This window comes from Myotis brandtii, unplaced genomic scaffold (genome assembly GCF_000412655.1).
Source record: "Myotis brandtii unplaced genomic scaffold, ASM41265v1 scaffold50, whole genome shotgun sequence".
Taxonomy (NCBI): domain Eukaryota; kingdom Metazoa; phylum Chordata; class Mammalia; order Chiroptera; family Vespertilionidae; genus Myotis; species Myotis brandtii.
This window is the reverse complement of record NW_005369061.1, coordinates 1,308,974-1,329,316: the sequence shown is the minus strand read 5'-3', so window position 1 is coordinate 1,329,316 and position 20,343 is coordinate 1,308,974. Positions and strand designations below refer to the sequence as shown.

The following is a 20,343-nucleotide window of genomic DNA, read 5'->3' as shown; positions in this document are numbered from 1 at the left end:
AAGCATACTATAATCTCTAGCAAGTAGTTCTGCTTCTAGAAAATTGATGAAGAGGTAATAGAGCGTTGGAGTGAGACAGGATTTAGTTCTTATCTTGGCTCTGTCAATTCCTTTTCTTTGGGAAAGTTATTCTGCATTTATAAGCCTCAGTTTCTTCCTTTCTAAAATGGAGATACTACCACCAGCACCCACAGATGGCTACATGGATTAAATAAGGCACATGAAATACCCAGCAGATGATGGGAACTAAAAGAACAGTTTCTCTCCTCCACCCTCTTTTCCTGGCTTTACCTCTTCTCCTTCCACTGTCCTAACCCTTTCACGTCCAGCTTCTTTGAGTGGCAAGTTTCTGAAAGGCTTCCTGGCTGGCAGGTATCTCTAACTGGCCCTGCTCTAATCTAACCGAGGATGCACAGGAAGAGATCTTGGGAGGTGAGCAGGCTGGAGGAGAGCCTGTTTTGTGGATTTTAGGAGAAATCAAACTACAACTGTGGTAGGTGGCTGAGTTGGCCCTGGCTTGCTTTTTAATAGGAACCCTTGTGAACACACTGAAAAAAAATGTCTACCTAACTGTTTATCTTCTTCTTAAAGGTTGAAAACTGTTACACACATAAACCACAATCTCTGAATCATCTCATCCTGTTTCTGCAACCAAGGAAGTCATCATTCACTGTGACATCATGTACAGGGGCCAGGAAAACAGAAGTGATGTCACAACAAAAGCAAGTTATTTGGTGTATAATTAGTGTGGGGGCGGGGTGTGGGGTGGGGCTTTACAATCCACACAGTGTAATCCACAGTCTATAATCTGAGGATTGGCTCTCTCTTAATCTGAGTGGAAACACACCTACTTCCTTTTTTGATAAAGGAGAATTTAGCTTTTGCATTCCACAGCAGTTCTCTCAATGTAGAAAATAATGTTCTCAAAGCCAGTACTGAATTATTGAAGCCAAGGTAAGGGAAACTAAAGAGAGATTAGGCAATTTGGGGTACAAGTGAGTTCAAAGTCCCCCCACCCCCATATACCTGGCTAAGCCTTTGGTTACTAGTGACTTATTTGTCTTGGGGTAAGAGAAACCCTTTTTCCATCAAGCTGGAGAAGCAGCCTGTTTTTTCTTCAACCACTTTTAGCCATGGATATAGTTGCCACATTCAGGCCACTTATAGGAGGTCTACAAGATCAAACACTACTCCTGTCACTAGTGAATGAACATGGCTTAGTAAATTAACACACCTCTTCTGCCCATATCAGCAGCCCATGTTTGGATTTTAGGCCCTATTGGATTCCAAACAGTCACCATGAGGAGAATGTGGGTGATTCCAGGGCTGGAAGAGACAAGAAGAAGGGACAAAAACACCTTCAGGGCCAGGCCATCTTAGCTCTAGAATATCAGTACTCTAGATCCGGCATTCTGAGCAAAGCCTTTAGAAAACAGCATTATTTATTACCTTTCGACGAACAGTGCACCGGTGACACATCCACTCCCCAGGAGGCAACATCTCTTCACTCAGTGGAGGGTTACTGTGGGGAAAAGACAAGGGCAAGACTAAGTAACTAACTAATCCTTTGAAGCAGTGGAAAAAGCCTATCTAGATTTGGCACAAAGCCTCATGTACCTCAACTTCTATTTTGGCCAGCCCTACAGCACTGCTCAGGCTCTCACATCTTTCAAAATGCTTGCTTGGCATCATTTATAATAACCTAAAGAGTGAGCATCCCTTCCTCATCTTAGAAAGAGAAGCCAAAGCCAGAGCTATTAATACTGTGTTATAGGGAAAGACATAATTTCTTTCTCTAGAACACTCTTCCCCTAGAAAGCCATGCCTGTAAGGCCTGCCTCAATCAGCCTATGATAGATTAAAGACCGTTACAAATTCTTTGATACTCCTTCCATCCGGAAGTAGTCTATTTCCTTCCTCTTGAATTGGGCTTGTTCTTGTGCCTTGTTTGACCAACAGAATGTAGCAGAGGTGACAATGTTGTAACTTCCAAGGTTGGGTTCTGAAGATTCCATTTTTACATGCCTGAATGTTCCACCTCAGAGCCCTGATGTTGTGCTGTGAGAGGCCACACAGAGGAGACTTAAGGCACTCCAGTTAACAACTTCTGTTGAAATCCAAGCCAACAGCCAGCACCACTACTGCTATGTGACCAAGTCATCTTGGACCATGCCAGCTCAGATGAGCTTCCACATGACTGCAGTACCAGACAACAGCATATAGAACAGGAAAACCACCTAGCTGAGCCCAATCAACCTATAGACTTGTGAGAGATAATAACTATTGTCTATTTTAAGCCACGAAGTTTTGGGGCAGTTTGTCAGCAACAATGGCATACTGAGGACAGCTCCTCCAGGTGTTTTTCTGGGATTACTCAAACATCCTAGACCCCTGGCTGCATGGTTTTGGTTCACTTCTGGCACTTCTCAAGCTTTCCCTTATGTGATAGTTCTCTTATTTCTTTTATTAGAGGGACCAAGACAAGGGTTGAATCTCTTCCCTCTTTGTATCTTTATAAGAGGTGTACACAGTAGCTACTCAGTAAGTCAATACTGAATCAAAATTAAAGCTGTGTAGGGCTAGCCTTACTGATTCTCCAGGTGATTGATTTCCATTAAGGTTATACCAAGATCCATATGAGACTTTATTAAGTCCTTGGGAGGCTCATATTTATAATGCCTATACAGTAGTTGTTCTCAAAGTGTGGTTTCCAGACTGGCAGCATCATTTGGGAACTTATTAGAAATGCAAATTCTGAGACCTCACTCCAGATTCACTGAATCATAAATTTTGGGTATAGGGCTCAGCAATTTATGCTCAACACCAAAGTTTGAAAACCCCTGCTATACAGAATAGGCTACATTTATGCTTAAGAAATTCTTACATTTGGTTCCTGAAGGTATTTACTTGGAATGGTAAGGAGGAAATTTTTCTTCAAAGAATCAGAGATACTATAAAAACAAACAAACAAACACACTTGAAGGTTGAGTGTATAAGGACACTCCTTCAAGTCCCAGGGCTTAATGCTCTCCTGCTTTACCGTTTCTACTTAAAATAGCCTCGGGCTGGCAAATTTTCCTAGCTCCATGCTTCCCCAGAGCCCTGAGCATACATGTCAGGATGCCCAGCAAGCCTCATTTTTCCCTTTCTTCCCTGTTACCTTGGTGGGATGACAGGAGGACCTGTATCAGGAAGCAGAAAACTGGAGGCACATTGGCCTGTGCGGATAGGTCTTCAAGCCCTGGAGGACCACAGGTGAACATCACCTGTAATGTCTACCTTTGTTCTCTCCAATGTATTTCTGCATAGACCACACCCAAACTAATGAAATGCACACATGTAATTTGCAAAGGCCTACAGACTCTGCTATGCTTCAGCAGCTGTTATATTAAAATTAACCCTGAAAAGGCTGTCACTTCTGATTCTGTTTTTCATCATTTCTTTTCATCTGCCTACTGGATTTGAACCAAGATACCCTACACCACATGTAAAGCAGAGAAGGGCAAGGCAAGGTGGTACAGGATTAGATCTTTTTACCAAGAAGCATGATGGTTACCCTTCATGCTTCCCCTAATCTATTTCCAACCCTGCTGGCAGAATGGTATATTTAAAACACAATTCAGATCATATCACTCTCCAAATTAAAATGCCCTTCAATAACACCCCATTCATTACAGGATAAAGTTCAAGCTCCTCAGTGTTGTAGATAAGACCCCGTGACCAGAACCCTGCCTCCTTCTCCAGCTCCATTAAGTCTGGTGGCCCCCTACACAGCCTATACTGTTTCTCAACTCTGTCTCTGCTCATTCCAGGGCCACTGCTCACAACCACTAAAGCCAAGTCTTTCCCCACTCCTTCACCCGGTGGACTCATCTTTTATAGGGGCTCAAGTTAGGTGTTACCTACAGGAAGCCTTCTCTGACAGCCACCTGGCCAGGGTGCTTTCTTGTTTCTCTTTTTTAAAATTGATTTTTAGAGAGAGAGGAAGGGAGAGGAAGAGAGGAGAGAGGGAGAGAGAAACATCTCTTTATGCATTCACTAGAGGCCCGGTGCATGAAATTTGTGCATGGGTAGGGTCCCTAGGCCTGGCCTTTGATCAGGGCTGATTGGGCCTTCCTTCCCCAGCTGCGGGCTAGGGCCTTCCTTCGTTCCGCCCCCTAGTAGTCAATGCATGTCATAGTGAGTGATTGAACCCCTGGTCTCCTGAACTCCCAAGGGGATACTTTGCATATTAGCCTTTTACATATATAGAAGATAGGTTGATTCTTCTATGTGCCCTGACCAGGGATCAAACCTGAAACCTTGGTGTATCTGGGCGATGCTCTAACCAATTGAGCTATCTGGTCATGGCCTTGTTTCTCTTTTGTGTGTGTGTGTGTGTGTGTGTGTGTTTAATTTTTATGCAATCAGTTTAGATTTTTAAAAAATATATTTTTTACTGATTTCAGAGAGGAAGGGAGAGGGAGAGAGAATCATTGATCAGCTGCCACCTGCACACCCCCTACCGGGGATTGAGCCCAGCAACCGGGCATGTGCCCTTGACCAGAATCGAACCTGGGACCCTTCAGTCTGCAGGTCGATACTCTATCCTGAGCCAAAACGGCCAGGGTGAAATGCTTAGAATTCTTATTAAGAGGCTTTCAAAAGTAGCTCCTGATTGGTTTCTAAAAGATCACTTTTAGAGATACCAAGTTTAAGAACACACATTTTTCAGAATTCTAGATTATGGCCACAGGCTCCTCTTGTCTGCCCTAAAGTATGGGATGAGGACTGTGAGTTTAGGGAGTATGCAGGGAAGTTAGAGGGTTATTTCCAAGATTAATGTAGAACACTTAAAACAGTAAGGCCTTGCTGGGATTTTGCTGCTTTCTTAGAGACAGAATATGCATCTTGAAATACATTTGAAAATGTGGTTATCTTGAGAAACGGTAATAAAATAATATCTAAGATGGGACTGAAAAGGAAGGAAGGTCTGTCTATGTTTCTAGAAAATGATCATCATAGGCATAGCTGGAACACAGGAATTGCCCATCATAAAGCTTTCTCATAATGATGATTCCTCTTTGCTACTAGCAATTCCATTCAAGCAATTTAGATGGCAGTTTTTCAATTCAAAAGGAAAAGGATTTATGAAATGCCTCCAGGAAAGACAGACTGTCATTGGGGTAAAAAGCTCAGGAACTAGTTCCAGAAAAAGGCTGTTTTGCAAATAGACTAGTTCTGTTCCACATTAAATATTGTCAACAGGGAAAGGATTCCAGAGAGAAAGGAAATCCTGCCTCAGGAGACTCATGTACACATCCTGAGAAGTTCCCCACCTCATCCACCCACCTTAAAGCTCCTACCCCCATAAGAATGATGTACCCCTAAGTTTAGTGTGCAACTCTGAAATAATTACAGGCGTACCTTGGAGATATTGTGGGTTCAATTACAGACCACTGAAATAAAATGAGTGTCACAATAGAGAGTCATGCAAATTTTTGGTTCCCTAGTACAGATAGTAGTTATGTTTACACTATACTATAGTCTTTTTTTTTTAAATTTTTATTTATTGACTTGAGAAAAAGGCAGGGAGGAAGGGGCGGGGGGAAGAGAAACATTGATTTTGTTGTTCCACTTATCTATGCATTCATTGGTTGATTCTTGTATAAACCCTGAACAGGGATCGAACCCACAACATTGGCATATTAGGATGACATTTTAACCAACTGAGCTCCCCGGCCAGCGCTATTAACTGTGCAACAGCATTGTCTAGAAAAACATAAACAAAAAACAAACCAAAAAAAAACTCTGCTTGTCAAGAAAAACAAGGCTTTGTCCCAGCTCCCTCTCATCTTGACATATCAATGAAGACAGGGTGCCAAGGGTCATTCTCTACTAAAGGAAATAGTTAAAAGCTAAAAGTCAGGTAGTGCTGAAATTATTCTATCCGAGTTTCTACAAGCAGTGAAAACCATGAAAATACTCTAATGAGCCAGTGCTGCTGTTAAAGACAGTACTTCCTAATCACTAAAGTTAGAAATAGCACAGTGATATTACATCTAGACAGTGCATCACAGTTCACAAAGTGTTTTCACAGATGCTCTTATTTGATTTTCACCGCCATACTGTGAGAATTAATTATTATTCCCATCGCACAGGTGAGGAAACTGACTTATCTAAAGCCATGTAGCTGCCCTAACCGGTTTGGCTCAGTGGATAGAGCGTCAGCCTGCGGACTGAAGGGTCCCGGGTTCGATTCCGGTCAAGGGCATGTACCTTGGTTGCAGGCACATCCCCAGTAGGGGGTGTGCAGGAGGCAGCTAATAGATCTTTCTTCTCTCATTAATGTTTCTAACTCTCTATTCCTCTCCCCTCCTCTCTGTAAAAAATCAATAAAATATTTAAAAAAATAGAACCCAAGTCAGTTTTCTAGTTCTTTCACATCTTGAATTCAAACTGTTTTTAAAGACTGTTCAGTAGTTCTCTTATTTCTAAGGAACACATTGGAATATCTACCAGGGTATCTTCCTCAACTTCAAGGTCAAGCATTTCCTTCTTCACCAGTCAGTATTTATTGAGTTCCCACTGCTTACTAACCAATGCCACAATGGAGGTGCCACATTGAAGAAAGAATATAAAGCAAACAAAGTTATGATCTACCCCATCAAGAAACATAGCCTTTGAGGAGAGAGGATCAAGGTCATTTGTCCATTCAAGCATTTATTGGACATTTATTTCATGCTAGGCAATATGCTAAGTGGTGAGATTTCAGACATGATCCTTGCTCTCAGGGATCAGAGGCTAGAGACAACATGAAAAGGACAGCTGGCAATGCGACCACATACAATCAACTACAAAGTGATTCTTGCCGTACAGACTTATATAAGACTCAATTGCTCATGGATGCCAAGCTCAGCAAAGAGCCCCAGATGTTTGGTCACTAGGTACCTGAAGGTGACAGTGGCCTTTTCTCTACTCTCTTTCCACAATCCAGAGCTACTCAGCAAATGATAATTCAGCCAGTGATCCTTTAAAGATGGCAAAATTAAGGATCTCAAGGTATTCAGAAAGAAACTATAGTTTTAGAAACAGGTATATTCTGAATTTTGAAAAGCTACTTGATAAAAAGAAGGTTCTGGGAGTGGGAGCATTTTTCTGAGAATCGATGTTTAAGTCTATCTAGCGCATAATAGTATTTGAGCCTTTAGATTTCTTCTAAGGACTGTCCAAGTCCTGAGAAGGAAGGTGAGTCCTGGAATAGTTGGCTGTGGTATATGAGCAGGCTTGTCTTGGGAAACTGGTAGCTCTTTAGCCAACAGGCCAAGGACCTCTATTTTCTGGCTTCAAAAGAATATGGCCTATATAGTACTTCGAGATAGGTACTCTTCTCCACGGCAGAGAAGGTACCCTGTGAGGATGGAGCTTGCCTGCAGAATACCTTCCTCTCTTCACTGCTTGTGGATGTTTCCTTCCAGATCACTTGTTGAAAAGCGCTGGACTGCAAGTCCTGGCTAGAAAGTGCCTGTTCACTGCTTTCCAACTCCCTATTTATTTTAACCACTACCCAATCTTAAAAGACATTCTGTTAGCTATAAAATAATTCATAACAATAGAACTCTAAATCTTCAGAGATTATACAATTAAAGTATATGTGTCTCAGAGTTTGGTGTAGTTCTCTATAAGGCCTAAGAGGCCTATAAACTATTAACAGTAATATTTGTACACCAACCAACTAGAAAGCTGGTCAAGGACATTAATTTTTCAAAAGTAAAACTCTTAAAGCCAACCTCTGCAGTAGGACTCTAGCATCTAGACTCCCAAAAACAAATCCATTGTTGATAAGGGTGTTTACATAGGTCTATTTCAGAGAAAACCACAAATACACACCTCTCAGTTAACTGTAAAGCCTGCACTGACAGACCCCTCCATGTCAAATATTCAAAGCCTACAGCCAGATGACTCCAACTACAGCTAAAGGACAGACCCAATTTTAATTCAGAATGCCTCTTTCATTCCCTAATGAGGCCCCAGCTCACTACTGCAGGTGGAAGATATTGGTAGTTGTCATGGTTCTTGGCTCTCTAATTAAGAGGATCTATTTCAAGTCATACCCTAGTATGGCTGATCTGAGTCTAACCTCACTCATCTCCCTCGCTTATTAATGCACGTGAACCTGCACGACATTAACATTTACTTCAGATTTAGTCCCCACCAGTGGGACCTGTTGCTCTGCGTTAATTATCCATCCAGCGCAAGCAGTTTTTCAATATGGAACTGGAAGGGAGCAGGGGGAAGGGAACAAAAGAACAAAGGGGGGAAGGGAGAGGTGGAGGAAGAAAGGGAGATAGGGAAGCAGAAAGACTGCCTTTTATTTCAAAGACCTATTTTTTACATTACAACACACAGATAAAAATGGTGTTGCGTTCTAGACTTGTTTTTTAAAAATATATTAGGTTACTGTCCATCCAGCTAAGTGACATTGACATTTTAAAACTTGAGCCAAAGGCAGTCAGAAAGACAATATCATTTAACCAAATTAAAAGCTTTAGTGTATGTCTTAGGACAAAAGGAAGCAAGTGGATGAAATATATTTAAGAAAAAACACACTCCCATTTTCTCTTCCCAGGCTGACAAAATATTCTGTTTAAAACAAACACTTAATAGGAACACTATGTAGACAACCCATCTACACAATATACTAACAGCCTTCCATTTGGGTTGTCTTCTAAAAGAGGTCGGTTGCATGAACTGGTAGAGTCCCTCCTGTCAGAATCCATTGATTCTCCAAGCAACAGAAGCTCTCTAGCCACATATGGCAGTGTGAGTTGAAATAAAATATCAGTTAAACTAAGAAAGATCTCATTGGCCCTCTACCATCATCTGTATACCACCTCCTTTTTAATTTTATTTTTTTAAAATATATTTTATTGATTTTTTACAGAGAGGAAGGGAGAGGGACAGAAAATTAGAAACAGAAACATCAGTGAGAGAGAAACATTGATCAGCTGCCTCCTGCACACCCCCTACTGGGGATGTGCCCACAACCAAGGTACATGCCCTTGACCGGAATTGAACCCAGGACCCTTCAGTCTGCAGGCTGACGCTCTATCCACTAAGCCAAACCGGTTAGGGCCCACCTCCCTTTTTTAATTTTTTTTTTTTTTTTCAGAGAGGAAGGGAGAAGGAGAGAAAGATAGAATCATCAATGATGAGAATCATTGATTGACTGTCTCCTGCACGCTCCCCACTGGGGATCAAGCCCACAATCTAGGCATATGCGCTTGCCCGGAATCGAACCCAGGACCCTTCAGTCCGCAGGCCAACACTCTAACCACTGAGCCAAACTGGCTAGGGCACCACCTCCCTTTTTTGATGGTGGTGGGGTATTCAGCAAGCAAACAACAGCACTAAACAGTTTTGATTTTTCATTTCATAGTTCATGGATCCCATTCATCCATCTGAGGTCCACTACCAGATAAAAATCCTACAATTATATTTAGTGGCATTGTGTAATACCAACTGCAAAAGACAATACCATACATGTTCAGAACAGGACTACTCCCTCTAACTGGCCCTGCTATCCTCTGCTAGCTCCGGAAATGTGTTGGTACCAGCCAAAATGAGAGTAAAAGTGACTACTAGCAGGACCACAATCAGGTTTCAGCCTCCCAGCAGCCATCTTTTTTCAGTTTATTCTAAATTTTTTACTTTTTAAAAATTGATTGCAGAAAAAAAAAATTGATTGCAGAGAGGAAGGGAGAGGGGGAGAGAGAGAAACATTAGTGATGAGAATCATTGATTGGCTGCCTCCTGTATGCCCCCCATTGGGGACTAGCCCACAGACTGGGCATGTGCCCTGACCGGGAATCGAATCATGACCTCCTGGTTCATAGGCCAATGCTCAACCATTGAGCAACACTGGCTGGGCTCCCAGCAGACATCTTGATCTATAAAGGGACCTATGAGCACAGAAAACAAGCCTTTTACAAACTGAAACCAGCTACTGTTCTGGAAAAGCTAAGAGGCCCTGGGTGAAGTTTAACTTAAAAATACATTTTAAAATGTAAATTGAAAGCTATATTAATATACTCAAATTTAATGGTTTAGGTTTTGTGGGAACAAAATTTAATGAAATTTAAATGGCAGCAGAAATAGTAAGCTTCATCTGGACACTTGTGTGGTCACCAGCTTTTATCTTCAAATATGGTATACCTTTCAAAGGCAGGAAAGATGGTCACATTGAAGGATACTGGAGAGATGAAAGCACAGAGAAAGTTCATGGGAGTGGGGGGGTTGTCCCTGAACCTTAATACCTTACTCTCCTTCATCCCAGCTACTGACTGACTCAAATACAGCTAACACCACAAAGTAAAAAATACAAGGACTGCTGGTTTTCATGCAAAGCCTCAGTAGCAATGTTAACAAAAAGACCAATGAAGTGCCAGGCCATTACAAATACCCCATTGAGAAACTTAGCTAGTTGCGTCATTTCCACAGGCTACAATCCTTTCAAACTAGCTGACTGTGCTCCCAAATTTTATCGCCTTCTAAGTAAAGCTGGCCTGTGACATCCTCCCAGTGAAGGACACCTGGAGAAGAGGGTTACAAGTTAGTGCAGGGAAAGGAGGAGGGAGGGAGGGTAGAGCACCAACAGTTACACCAGGTGTTTGCTTCTGCTAACTTCTCTATAAGCTGAGCCCAGGTGCTTACAGGGCCTGATCTATTATTACTAGTTTGGCTATTCTTGCAATCCTGGCTTCTCTAGAATGGAAAATGGGCTTGCTACAAACATTTTTTAAATGGGCTCCATTCATCCACCTCATGATAGCTGTAGGAGCCCACCTGTTCTGGAACAGTCAATATTCTGGCCTCAACAGTCACTGTGTAACACTCCTAGGGAACATTCCATTGGAAAGAGGAACAGAGGAACCAACAAAACTGAGTACTGTTCTGTGGCCAAATTTTAGTGGACTATCAAGAACAAAGTAATACTCAGGCCACACTATTCTTACAGACATAGCTCAGGGAATCTGGACCAATTTACATCTTATATAGGGTGTCCCAAAATTCACACAAGATTTGCAATTCAATTCAATTGCAAATCTTGCGTGAATTTTGGGACACCCTATATAGAACCTAAAATTCTATAGACTGGGAAAACTAAGAAAATATTAACAATGTCTTTATTTGAAATCCTACTAAAAACAGGGTGGGACAAAAGTAGGTTTACAGTTGTGAATATGCAAAAGTTTATTCTTGTGTTATTATTTATTAATTATTGTATTATTTTCCATACAAACTGTAAGCCATGTTTTATTCCACTTTGTATATAGAGAACAGGTTTCTACTTAAGACCCAGCTACTTTTCTCTAAGGAGAATTTCTGCTTCATTTACTGACAGGGTCTTCTATTAAAAAAAAAAAAAAGGAAGGAGGGAAAATGCTATTATTTGGGCCAAAACAGCATAGAGGTTATTCCTTCCTTCTTTGACCACTATTTTCTCCCCTCCCCCAATTTTACTCATAAACCTCAAAGCTTCCCCCGCCCTACATGACTGAAGTAATCTCCTGGGCATGCTGTCAAACTGTGCCGTCGTGGTTTGATGCCACAGCTAAGTGCTGACTTGGGCTGCTGAAGCCTTCCAGTTATACCCACAGTGACCTATTTAGGAGTTGAACGTACTTCTCAGAGACAGAGCACCATGATTTTTCCCTTTGGCCCAGTTTTCTTCCTAGATGGTCCCTAATCAAAGAACGATCATCCTAAAGACCTGAATGTGTGCACAAAAATGTTAAGATATGAGAAGAAAAGCTTGTATGCAATAAGCACACAAGCCTTTGACATGAGCTCTTTCCCATAACTTAAATTGCAGACACTTTACTTACTATTCAGCTTATATCCAACACCTACAAACTACAGCCTGCACTAAAAGATGCCTGATATTATGGAATTAGGCGTTAGAATTAAGTTAGAATTGCTAAGTGTCATCTGTGCCAGGCAAAACCGTAAGGGCTACAGAGGGATAAAGTAAAACAAGAAAAAGCAAAACAATGTTTATAAAAAGGCCAAAATTAGTGCCAGAATTCTCCCTAATTTAAAATGCTCTTTGAAAAAATGGCAAGTTCAAAGAAAGTTGAATGTAGTAAACCTATGTATACAACTATGAAAAGTTACAGGTTTATACACATTTAATGGTGTATAATTTTCATAATGCATTTTAACCAATAATTGATGACCGTCAATGGAAAAAGTACACTGTAGAGTGTCCCTCTAATGTTTCCAGAGTTTCGTTAAAACCAAGAATCAGTAGAACTTTACTGATTTAATTCCCATGTTCAGTGGACGTGGGAACTAAAAAGCTACCAGCTCGTCACAGGAGCTCATAACTGGTGGAAAGCAGAACAAGAGTAGCTCCACAATGCCCAAGTTTGTAATGTAGAGACTTATCTAAATCCACTTGAAGTGCTGTACATTTCATTAGCTTCTTGCAGACATGAGAAAAATAATACTCAACATCCCTCTGAATATCACAGTTGGATAAAAGCCTGTAAATGTGCTTGTATTGTCAAAAACAGGATTCCACCCTGGAACTCAAGCTTGCTGGTAATTCTGAGCGGTTCCCCATTCCTGCCTGGTCTAGAGGTGAAGTGATGTCTCTGGTTAAATTCAAACCCTGCAGAGAGTCCTTTTTTGCTCACTCAAGCTTATTTCAAAAAGAGCCTCATGCAGAGCCTAAATCAGTGGACTGATGGCTTGGTTTAGGCATGGAGTTTTCCTTTGCCCTGCAGTCACTCTCTCTGTCTTTTGTCCTTTCAAGACTGGGAAACATTTTCTGAGAGATATGCTGTACAATTTGTCAGAAAACAGGGGAAGGGCAAAGATTAAACACCAAAGCCATTAACATACAGGAAAGCAAATGTAATTAAGAGGGAAAGGAATGGTCACTCTGTGTTTGTATTTTTTTAATTGATTTCAGAGAGGAAGGTAGAGGGAGAGAGAGATAGAAACATTAATGATGAGAATCATTGATTGGCAGTCTCCTGCATGCCCCCTACTGGGGATCGAGCCTGCAACCCGGGCATGTGCCCTTGACCAGAATCGAACCCAGGATTCTTCAGTCCTTAGGCCGACGCTCTATCCACTGAGCCAAACTGGCTAGGGCACTGTATGTCTGTATTAACAAAGGTACCATCCACTTGGAAGAACCCAGACATAATTTCTGTTCCGCAAACAGTGTTTATCTTTGCACATTCTCATTTGTAATACCATTAGGTATTATGCACCCGTGAGCAGAGGAAATGGGTCAGCCTCTGGCTTTCAAGTACAGATGCTCCTTGACTTAATGATGGGGTTAAATCCCAATAAACCCATTGTAAGTTGAAGCTATTGTAAGCTGAAAATGCATTTAATAAACCTAACCCACTCACCATAGCTTAGCCTAGCTGGTTTCTACTGAATGTGTATTGCTTTTGCACTATAAACAAAAATCATAAGTTGACCACTGTAAACCAGAAACTGTAGTTTAGTGAGCATTTAGTACACAACTGTAAAAGGGAAAGGAGCTCTTTGAATGAGTTGAGTTTTTATTACTTAGATAATTTTATCAATCTGTAAGGTATACTTGGTATTTGCTTATTGTGAATTCACCAACAGCTCTATATAGTAAGTAGTCAAGTTCCTCTTTGCTGATGGGTAAAATCAATTTCTCCTTTTATCAGTGTCTATTGTTTCCTTCAGTGTCTTTTGCCTCCCACACAAATGTGCTAAAACTTCATCTTTATTCTTATTTGCTGAGACCTAGATTTAGAAATAACCTTAGGTTTAAAAGATAAGGATTTTGATATCCATAAGAGGTAGGCAGAAAAAGGAGTCACCTTATTCTTAACTGTTCTCGAGTCATGGGAAAAGCAATCAGCTAGTGACCTGTGCATGCGTGCTGGGCATGGTGACAAATCCGCAATACCAAAGTGCCTTTCTGAAATTTGGTCTAGGACTTGCACTGAATACAATGTCCTCCTCTTTCAGGAAACTGGCAGGGGGACAGCTGTACTCTTGTCCTATCTCTTGGGAGGATAGCATTATGCAGAGGTGCTCTTATAAGTGTCACTCATTCAACGGCAATGCAGCTGGCCATGTTGTACTCCCTGGGGACTCTAAGTAAAAGGAAAAGCACAGTGGAGGTGGGAAAACAAACTCCCCCGCCCCCCCACCCCCCCTTCTCTGGTCACTTAAAACTCTGGTACCTTAAAATAATGCATTTCCAGGAGCTTGTGCTGCATTATCATAAGTCCATCATAACCCCAACCAGAATATTCTACTAGGGTGACCTGCTTAACTACACACCCAAGGAACTGTTTTATATGTGCTAGTTCAAAGATGGATTTCAAGATTCTTATCTATAACCAAAAGCAAACAACATTCAGCTTCATCTATATTCTATTGCCCTGTCTCTTGTAGAAGAAAAGATGTACCCATTTCTGTTAATTAGCAGGACAACTGCATTTCTAGGTAACAAAAAAATCCTCTTGGGAACATCAAAGCAGACTGTTTCTTTTTACAAGTTATATAAAACCTGCAGGCAAATATTCTCTCCCTATTTATTGCTACCTGGGCTTACATAAAGACACATATAAACAGGTGAGTTCACCAATGTACAAAAATCTTTTTGCCCTTGTTAACTGGTTCAAAAGACAGCTCATTAATTGATTTGGAGTTATTTCCACCCCAAGCTGTTACCAATCAAACTGAGGCAATTAAAATCTTCCTTCTTGCCACCGGTTTGGCTCAGTGGATAGAGTGTCAGCCTGCGGACTCAAGGGTCCCAGGTTCGATTCTGGTCAAGGGCATGTACCTTGGTTGCGGGCACATCCCCATAGGGAGTGTGCAGGAGGCAGCTGATGGATGTTTCCCTCTCATTGATGTTTCTAACTCTCCTCTCCCTTCCTCTCTGTAAAAAATCAATAAAATATATTTTAAAAAAAATCTTCCTCCTTAAACTAGGAGTCCCCATGTATGAGAAGTGCCTACACACAGAAATTTTCTATTGTGGCTGGTGGGTGCTGGGTGGGCATCCTGCTTAAGGCAGGTGGTGGATTTTTTTATATTTCCTCTAGGGTAACTTCCAGCCTTAGACTTCTTTGTTGAGAAAGGTCACTCAGAAAAGTTGAAACAGCAACACACCAAAGCACATTGTAAGGTTCTCTCCACTGAGGCGCACCATCTTGACTGCAGTTCACAGAAGAAAGCCTTTACTCACTGTCATTACATAGGTTATACAGGCATAGACATTAACGTGTAATTAAATCTACCATCTTTCTCTAGGTAAGACTCAAAAGTTGAAAAATAAAAAGACAACCCATAAATTGTGAGAAAATACTTGCAAATCATGTATCTGACAAGGGACTTGTATCTAGAACATATAAAAAAAAACCCCTTAAAACTCAATAAAAAAACAACAAAAAACCCAATTAAACTTGGACAAAGGATCTGAATAGACATTTCTCCAAGAAAATATACAAATGGCCAATAAGCACATGAAAAGGTGTTCAATCTCATTAGCCAGCAGGAAAATGCAAATCTAAATCTCAGTGACATAGCACTTTGTACCCACTGGATGGCTTTCATCAAGAAGACAGATAATAACAAGGGTTGGAAAAGATGTGGAGAAACTGGGACCCTCATACATTGCTGGTGGGAATGTAAAATGGTGCAACCACTTTGGAGAATAGTCTGGCAGTTCTTCAAAGGTAAAACGTTAGAGTGACTTAGCAATTCCACTCCTGAATATACACTTAAGAGAAATGAAAGCAGATGTTCACACAAAGAACTTGCACATGAATGTTCACAGCATCATTGTTCATGATAGCAAAAAGTAGAAACCACCCAAATTTCCACCAACTAATGAATGAATAAATAAAATGTATTATAGCCACACATGGAATAGTATTCAGCCATAGAAAGTACTGATAAATCCTACAAGGATGAACCTTGAAAACTCATTGAGCCCTTTTGAGTATCACTTGCAATTTCATTCAGAGCTTACCAAAACCCACTGTTTCATTTAACACAGGACTATTTGAATCCCTTTTCAGTCCAAATCAAATAATTTTTTTATTTTACGTTATTTTTAAAATTTTTATTTATTGATTTGAGAGAGACTAAGAGAGAGAAGGAGAGAGACATCGATTTGTTGTTCCACTTATTTATGCATTCATTAGTTGCTTCTTGTATTTGCCCTGAAGATCAAACCTGCAATCTTTTGGCATATTGGGGACAATGCTCTAACCAACTGAGCTACCCGGCCGGGGTGCAATTTTTATGATTTGGCTGTCAAAAAATTCTTTTGGAGACATACTTAAGAACTTAAAATAAATACAAATCCATCTCCATATTAAAAATAAAGGCTGTGCCTAAAACATGTCTTTACACATTTATACATGATTGAGGAGTATTACCTCTTTTCCCACTTTTAATACTTCCCATGCTTCCTTTTTCAACAAAAGCCATCTGAGTCACAAACATTTTGTGAGCAAACAACTCATACCAAATATTATTCTTATATTTTTAAACAGTGATTATCCTTTATCCTTGGATTAAAGCACTCATGTAACAAGAATAAGTCCCTGAGCCCCATCATAGGTTTACAAAGCATACATGTGATATTGAGTTGAAGTTGATTGGCAATGGACCCTCCCTGTTTGAGTGGACCACTTAACAATACTACAAATGCAATTTAGCAAATGCAAAAGTAAATACATAAAATACACATAAAACCAAATTAGGTTTATTGTTCAATCATTTTACTACTGAGGGGGCAGAGTAAGGGGAGGCAGTCCTGATGCTGCCGCCACCTCCAATTCTTCAGTGCCAGGCTTCTAAGCACTTACGATGTCAGAAACAACAGATTCATAAGATAATGTTAACATAAATGTATTTTAATTAATCTCTTGCCTGATACTATTCTAATGAGGAGCTAAATACAACAAAATCAGAAAAACCACCTCCTTTTTTAAAAGTTCACATAGCAAATAGTTTCTGTAAGGCAGTTTTCTACTCTATGTGTGAAACCTTTCTTGTTATGACTCACTGAAAATTAAATATGCAAAACTCCAAGCTGAGCTTAGTTTTGCCTGTGCACAGAGACCTTTTTACTCTCATTCTTCGAAAACCTCATTTTGGATCTTGCTGCCAACACCAGAGAGAGGAAAGCGGCCAACAATTCCAAATATAACATGCGGAGGCAAATGCTACAGAAATCTGTCTGACGGGAAGCAACCATGCTGAGGTCTGCTGAGGTAGATGCACTTCTTAATCAGACCATTTTGGTCCCTCAGTCTGGAGCAAAATGCCATGAGAAAGCAATCAGAGGAAACCATCCAGTTTCTAGTCAGCCTCATTATCAATGCCCTATGATACTCCATCAGTAAGAATAATTCTATCCATCTCAAACAGAAAGATGGGTCAGTGGCAACTAGAGCTCCACCAGTTACTCTAATATTTTTTAAACTGATGTTTTAGGGACCAGTCCACGGAGACCAGTATTTTCAGAAGGCTCAACTTATGGCATGACGATTATAATAAAGGTCAGGCTCACCAGGGAACACTTAAAAACATATCTCTTTCCAACTCTCCAGGGGCAGGTTTAGTAACCCCTGCTACCACTCTGAATAATTGATAACCAGTTAAACTTGGATAAAACGATTATACTATCACTTAAACAAATATGAAAACATCATTAGCTTCTCAAGTTTAATTCTTTAGTGAGTTAATGGTACTGAGTACAGGAAAATTCATTTCCTCACCCAGATCATTACAGAAAACCCAAAAATAGGACTCCCAGTCTAATTGGGAAAAGGACTGTTCTTCATATAAAGCACTGACCCCGAGACAAGACAAGACAATTAAAACAGCTTATTTGACCAGTCATTTCCTCCAGTAGTTTATCTTAGAAAAATCCCTGGTGGTTGTGACTGTCACTAAACCCAGGAAGTAAAGTTTGCCTAGAATCACTTCTGGAACATTTTACTAGATCCGGTTCACTGTGAGGCAAGCTGGCAAGGCACACTAGAGACGGAAAAAAGACTTGTCTCAGAGCCTTGAATGGAGACCCACAGTAGCACTGCAGTTAGGACCTACAGGGTTTGCAAAACTCCATCTTCACGCTTGTACATTCTGTACATGAGGAAAATTATCACCCTATGCTTATCTAAATAAGCCAGTCTTAGCTAGTTAGAAAGGGAAGCAAGAGAAAATATAACCATACCTTCTAACCTCATTCCCACATGGTACAAGAAAGCAATGGGACAAGTTAAGGAGAGAGCACACTCAGGAATCAAAATTTTCTGAGACCATTAATTAATTGCTTGACCTAGCCACTTTGGTTGAGATGGCTAATGAAGTACTTCACTTGTGCTGGAAAGAGCCTAGGATAGGAGGCAGGAAAATGGGATAAGCCACACTTAAAAGAAGGCTTCCTGTTTTTGTACCACTATCTAGAATGTTTTGTGATTTATATAATAACTCAGGTAAGTTAATGGTACATTCAGTACCGGCATCTTCAAAGGGGGAACTGGAGATGTGAAACAAGCCCTACCTCCTTTACTAGGATTCTCAAATCTCTGATTACCAGTTCCCATTCATGGTCTTATAAAAAGTATTCAATGAAATGCACAGTCTGGCAAGGCTGAATCTCACCAACAGCTAAAAAAAGTCCTCCCCCCTCTCCTCCCAGCTAAAGTGAAAACCGTTAATTGTACAACTTGACAAGACTTAGACTCACCTAATTAGAAGATTCAGAGGTTAGATTTTAGAGTTTAAAAGTCCAATGTCAGGCAAAACAGTACACTTTTCCAGGACTGAAGTTTCTAATAAACAATTTCAGTTTTATTAAACAAACAAGACTAAAAACAATAAAGAGCTTATCAAATTTTCACTCAATATGGTTAACACCAACTTTAAGAAGTTAGGTAAAACATTAAGCCATATTTAAAATCAAGCAATCTACAATTCAGTCCTGGTGTATGTATCAAGTAAGCACAATAAAAAAATGTAAGCAACTGGGATTAACTTGTAAGAAACGCAACTTATTCAGGTACAAACTGTTTCCATTGGCAAGAACGGAACAGGAAACTTGCCGAGATTTTTTTTCTCCAGGTGAATTACAACTTATAGGATAAAAAGGATAAACCCACAGACCCTTCCTACTGGTATTAGTCATTTCATAATAAAATTTTAAAGCTAGCAGCAAAGCTTCCTCCGGGATAATCATTTTTGTTTCTGCAACATTACAAGCCAAGATGGGGTGCCCTCCTGGACAAAAGTATTTTGGGAATGGTAACTGGAGCTTCCTACATAACTTCTGACCACAGACTTAATTTGCCCAGGATCAATCATCTGTTTAATAGGTGTTCCAAAACCTGCAATTAGTGTAAGTATACAATAGGTGCTATTCCACAAACTGAGAGATGGAATTTGAATGGAATTGTGTACAGTACTAAGGAAAACCTCATTAAAAAAAATTTTTTTAAACAGGGCTAAACAAGACAACATGAAAAAACGGGTGGGAACAAACCGCCCCTCTCCTTCCCCCTCTCTCTGCAGCCTGGCTCTTTCCACAACCGCCCATTCAGTCAACTGTTGCTGAAAAACAGAATGAGACCCAATCTGGGTTCCCTGAGCAAATACGGGATTTTCTGTGGAGGGCAGAGGTGATTTCTCCAGGCAGAAGCTGGAGTATAAACTCTTCTTGGCCTGATTGTTCAGGGCTGAGCTGCTGAGGAGGATCAAGCATCGGGCCATCAACCCAGGTCCCTCCCTCTCTTCTCGTGGTCTCTCCCCTCCCCTCGAGTTCAGTAAGGGGGGTGGTGGTGTAAAAAAAGCGCACAGCTTTCCATCTCTCCGCTCCTTAAAAATGTCCTTGCGGAGCCACCGCATACAGTCCAGCCCCAGCAGCAAATAATCTTGCAGCGAAGGGCTCGCCGATCCGGAGCGGATAAGTGAAATCGGCGCCCAAGGGCAATTTTAATTGTCTAACCGGGCCCGATTTCCTAAGAGGCGGCAGCACGGGGCGGGGAAGGAGGCGGCAGCTCCGAGAGGCAACAGGGGGCAAGCGGCGGCAGAGAAAGGGGACCAGAGCGGTGAGATCCCAGCCTCGGCCTCCGAGGAGCTTCCGCAGAAAGGACCCAGGGGCTAACCCCACTGTTCCCCGGGAGGCGTTTGCAAATCATATATGCAGCCAAAATGGCGCTGAGAATAAAAATATAATTTAAAGACAGGTCGCCATATTGTAAACAGAGAGACAGAGAAGAGGCGGACTCAAGAGACACCCTCCATGCTTTCTTCTACAGCCAAGCACCCGCGGAC

At 41.0% G+C, this 20,343-nt stretch overlaps 1 protein-coding gene across 6 annotated transcripts in view; it reads right to left on the bottom strand.

Moving 5' to 3' along the window:
* PHF12 (PHD finger protein 12) overlaps positions 1-20,343 on the bottom strand; it is a 40,676-nt gene that overhangs the window by 18,889 nt on the left and 1,444 nt on the right. For 4 of the 6 annotated variants that reach the window (XM_005876877.2, XM_014548235.1, XM_014548234.1 and 1 more), the window contains exon 3: positions 1,450-1,522. The exons of 1 other annotated variant lie outside the window; for it this stretch is intronic. In XM_005876877.2, coding sequence (XP_005876939.1) covers positions 1,450-1,522 — 73 coding nt within the window. Of the gene's footprint in view, positions 1-1,234; positions 1,327-1,449; positions 1,523-20,343 lie in introns of those variants that run through there. One more of the 6 variants, XM_005876878.2, reaches the window with a different exon arrangement.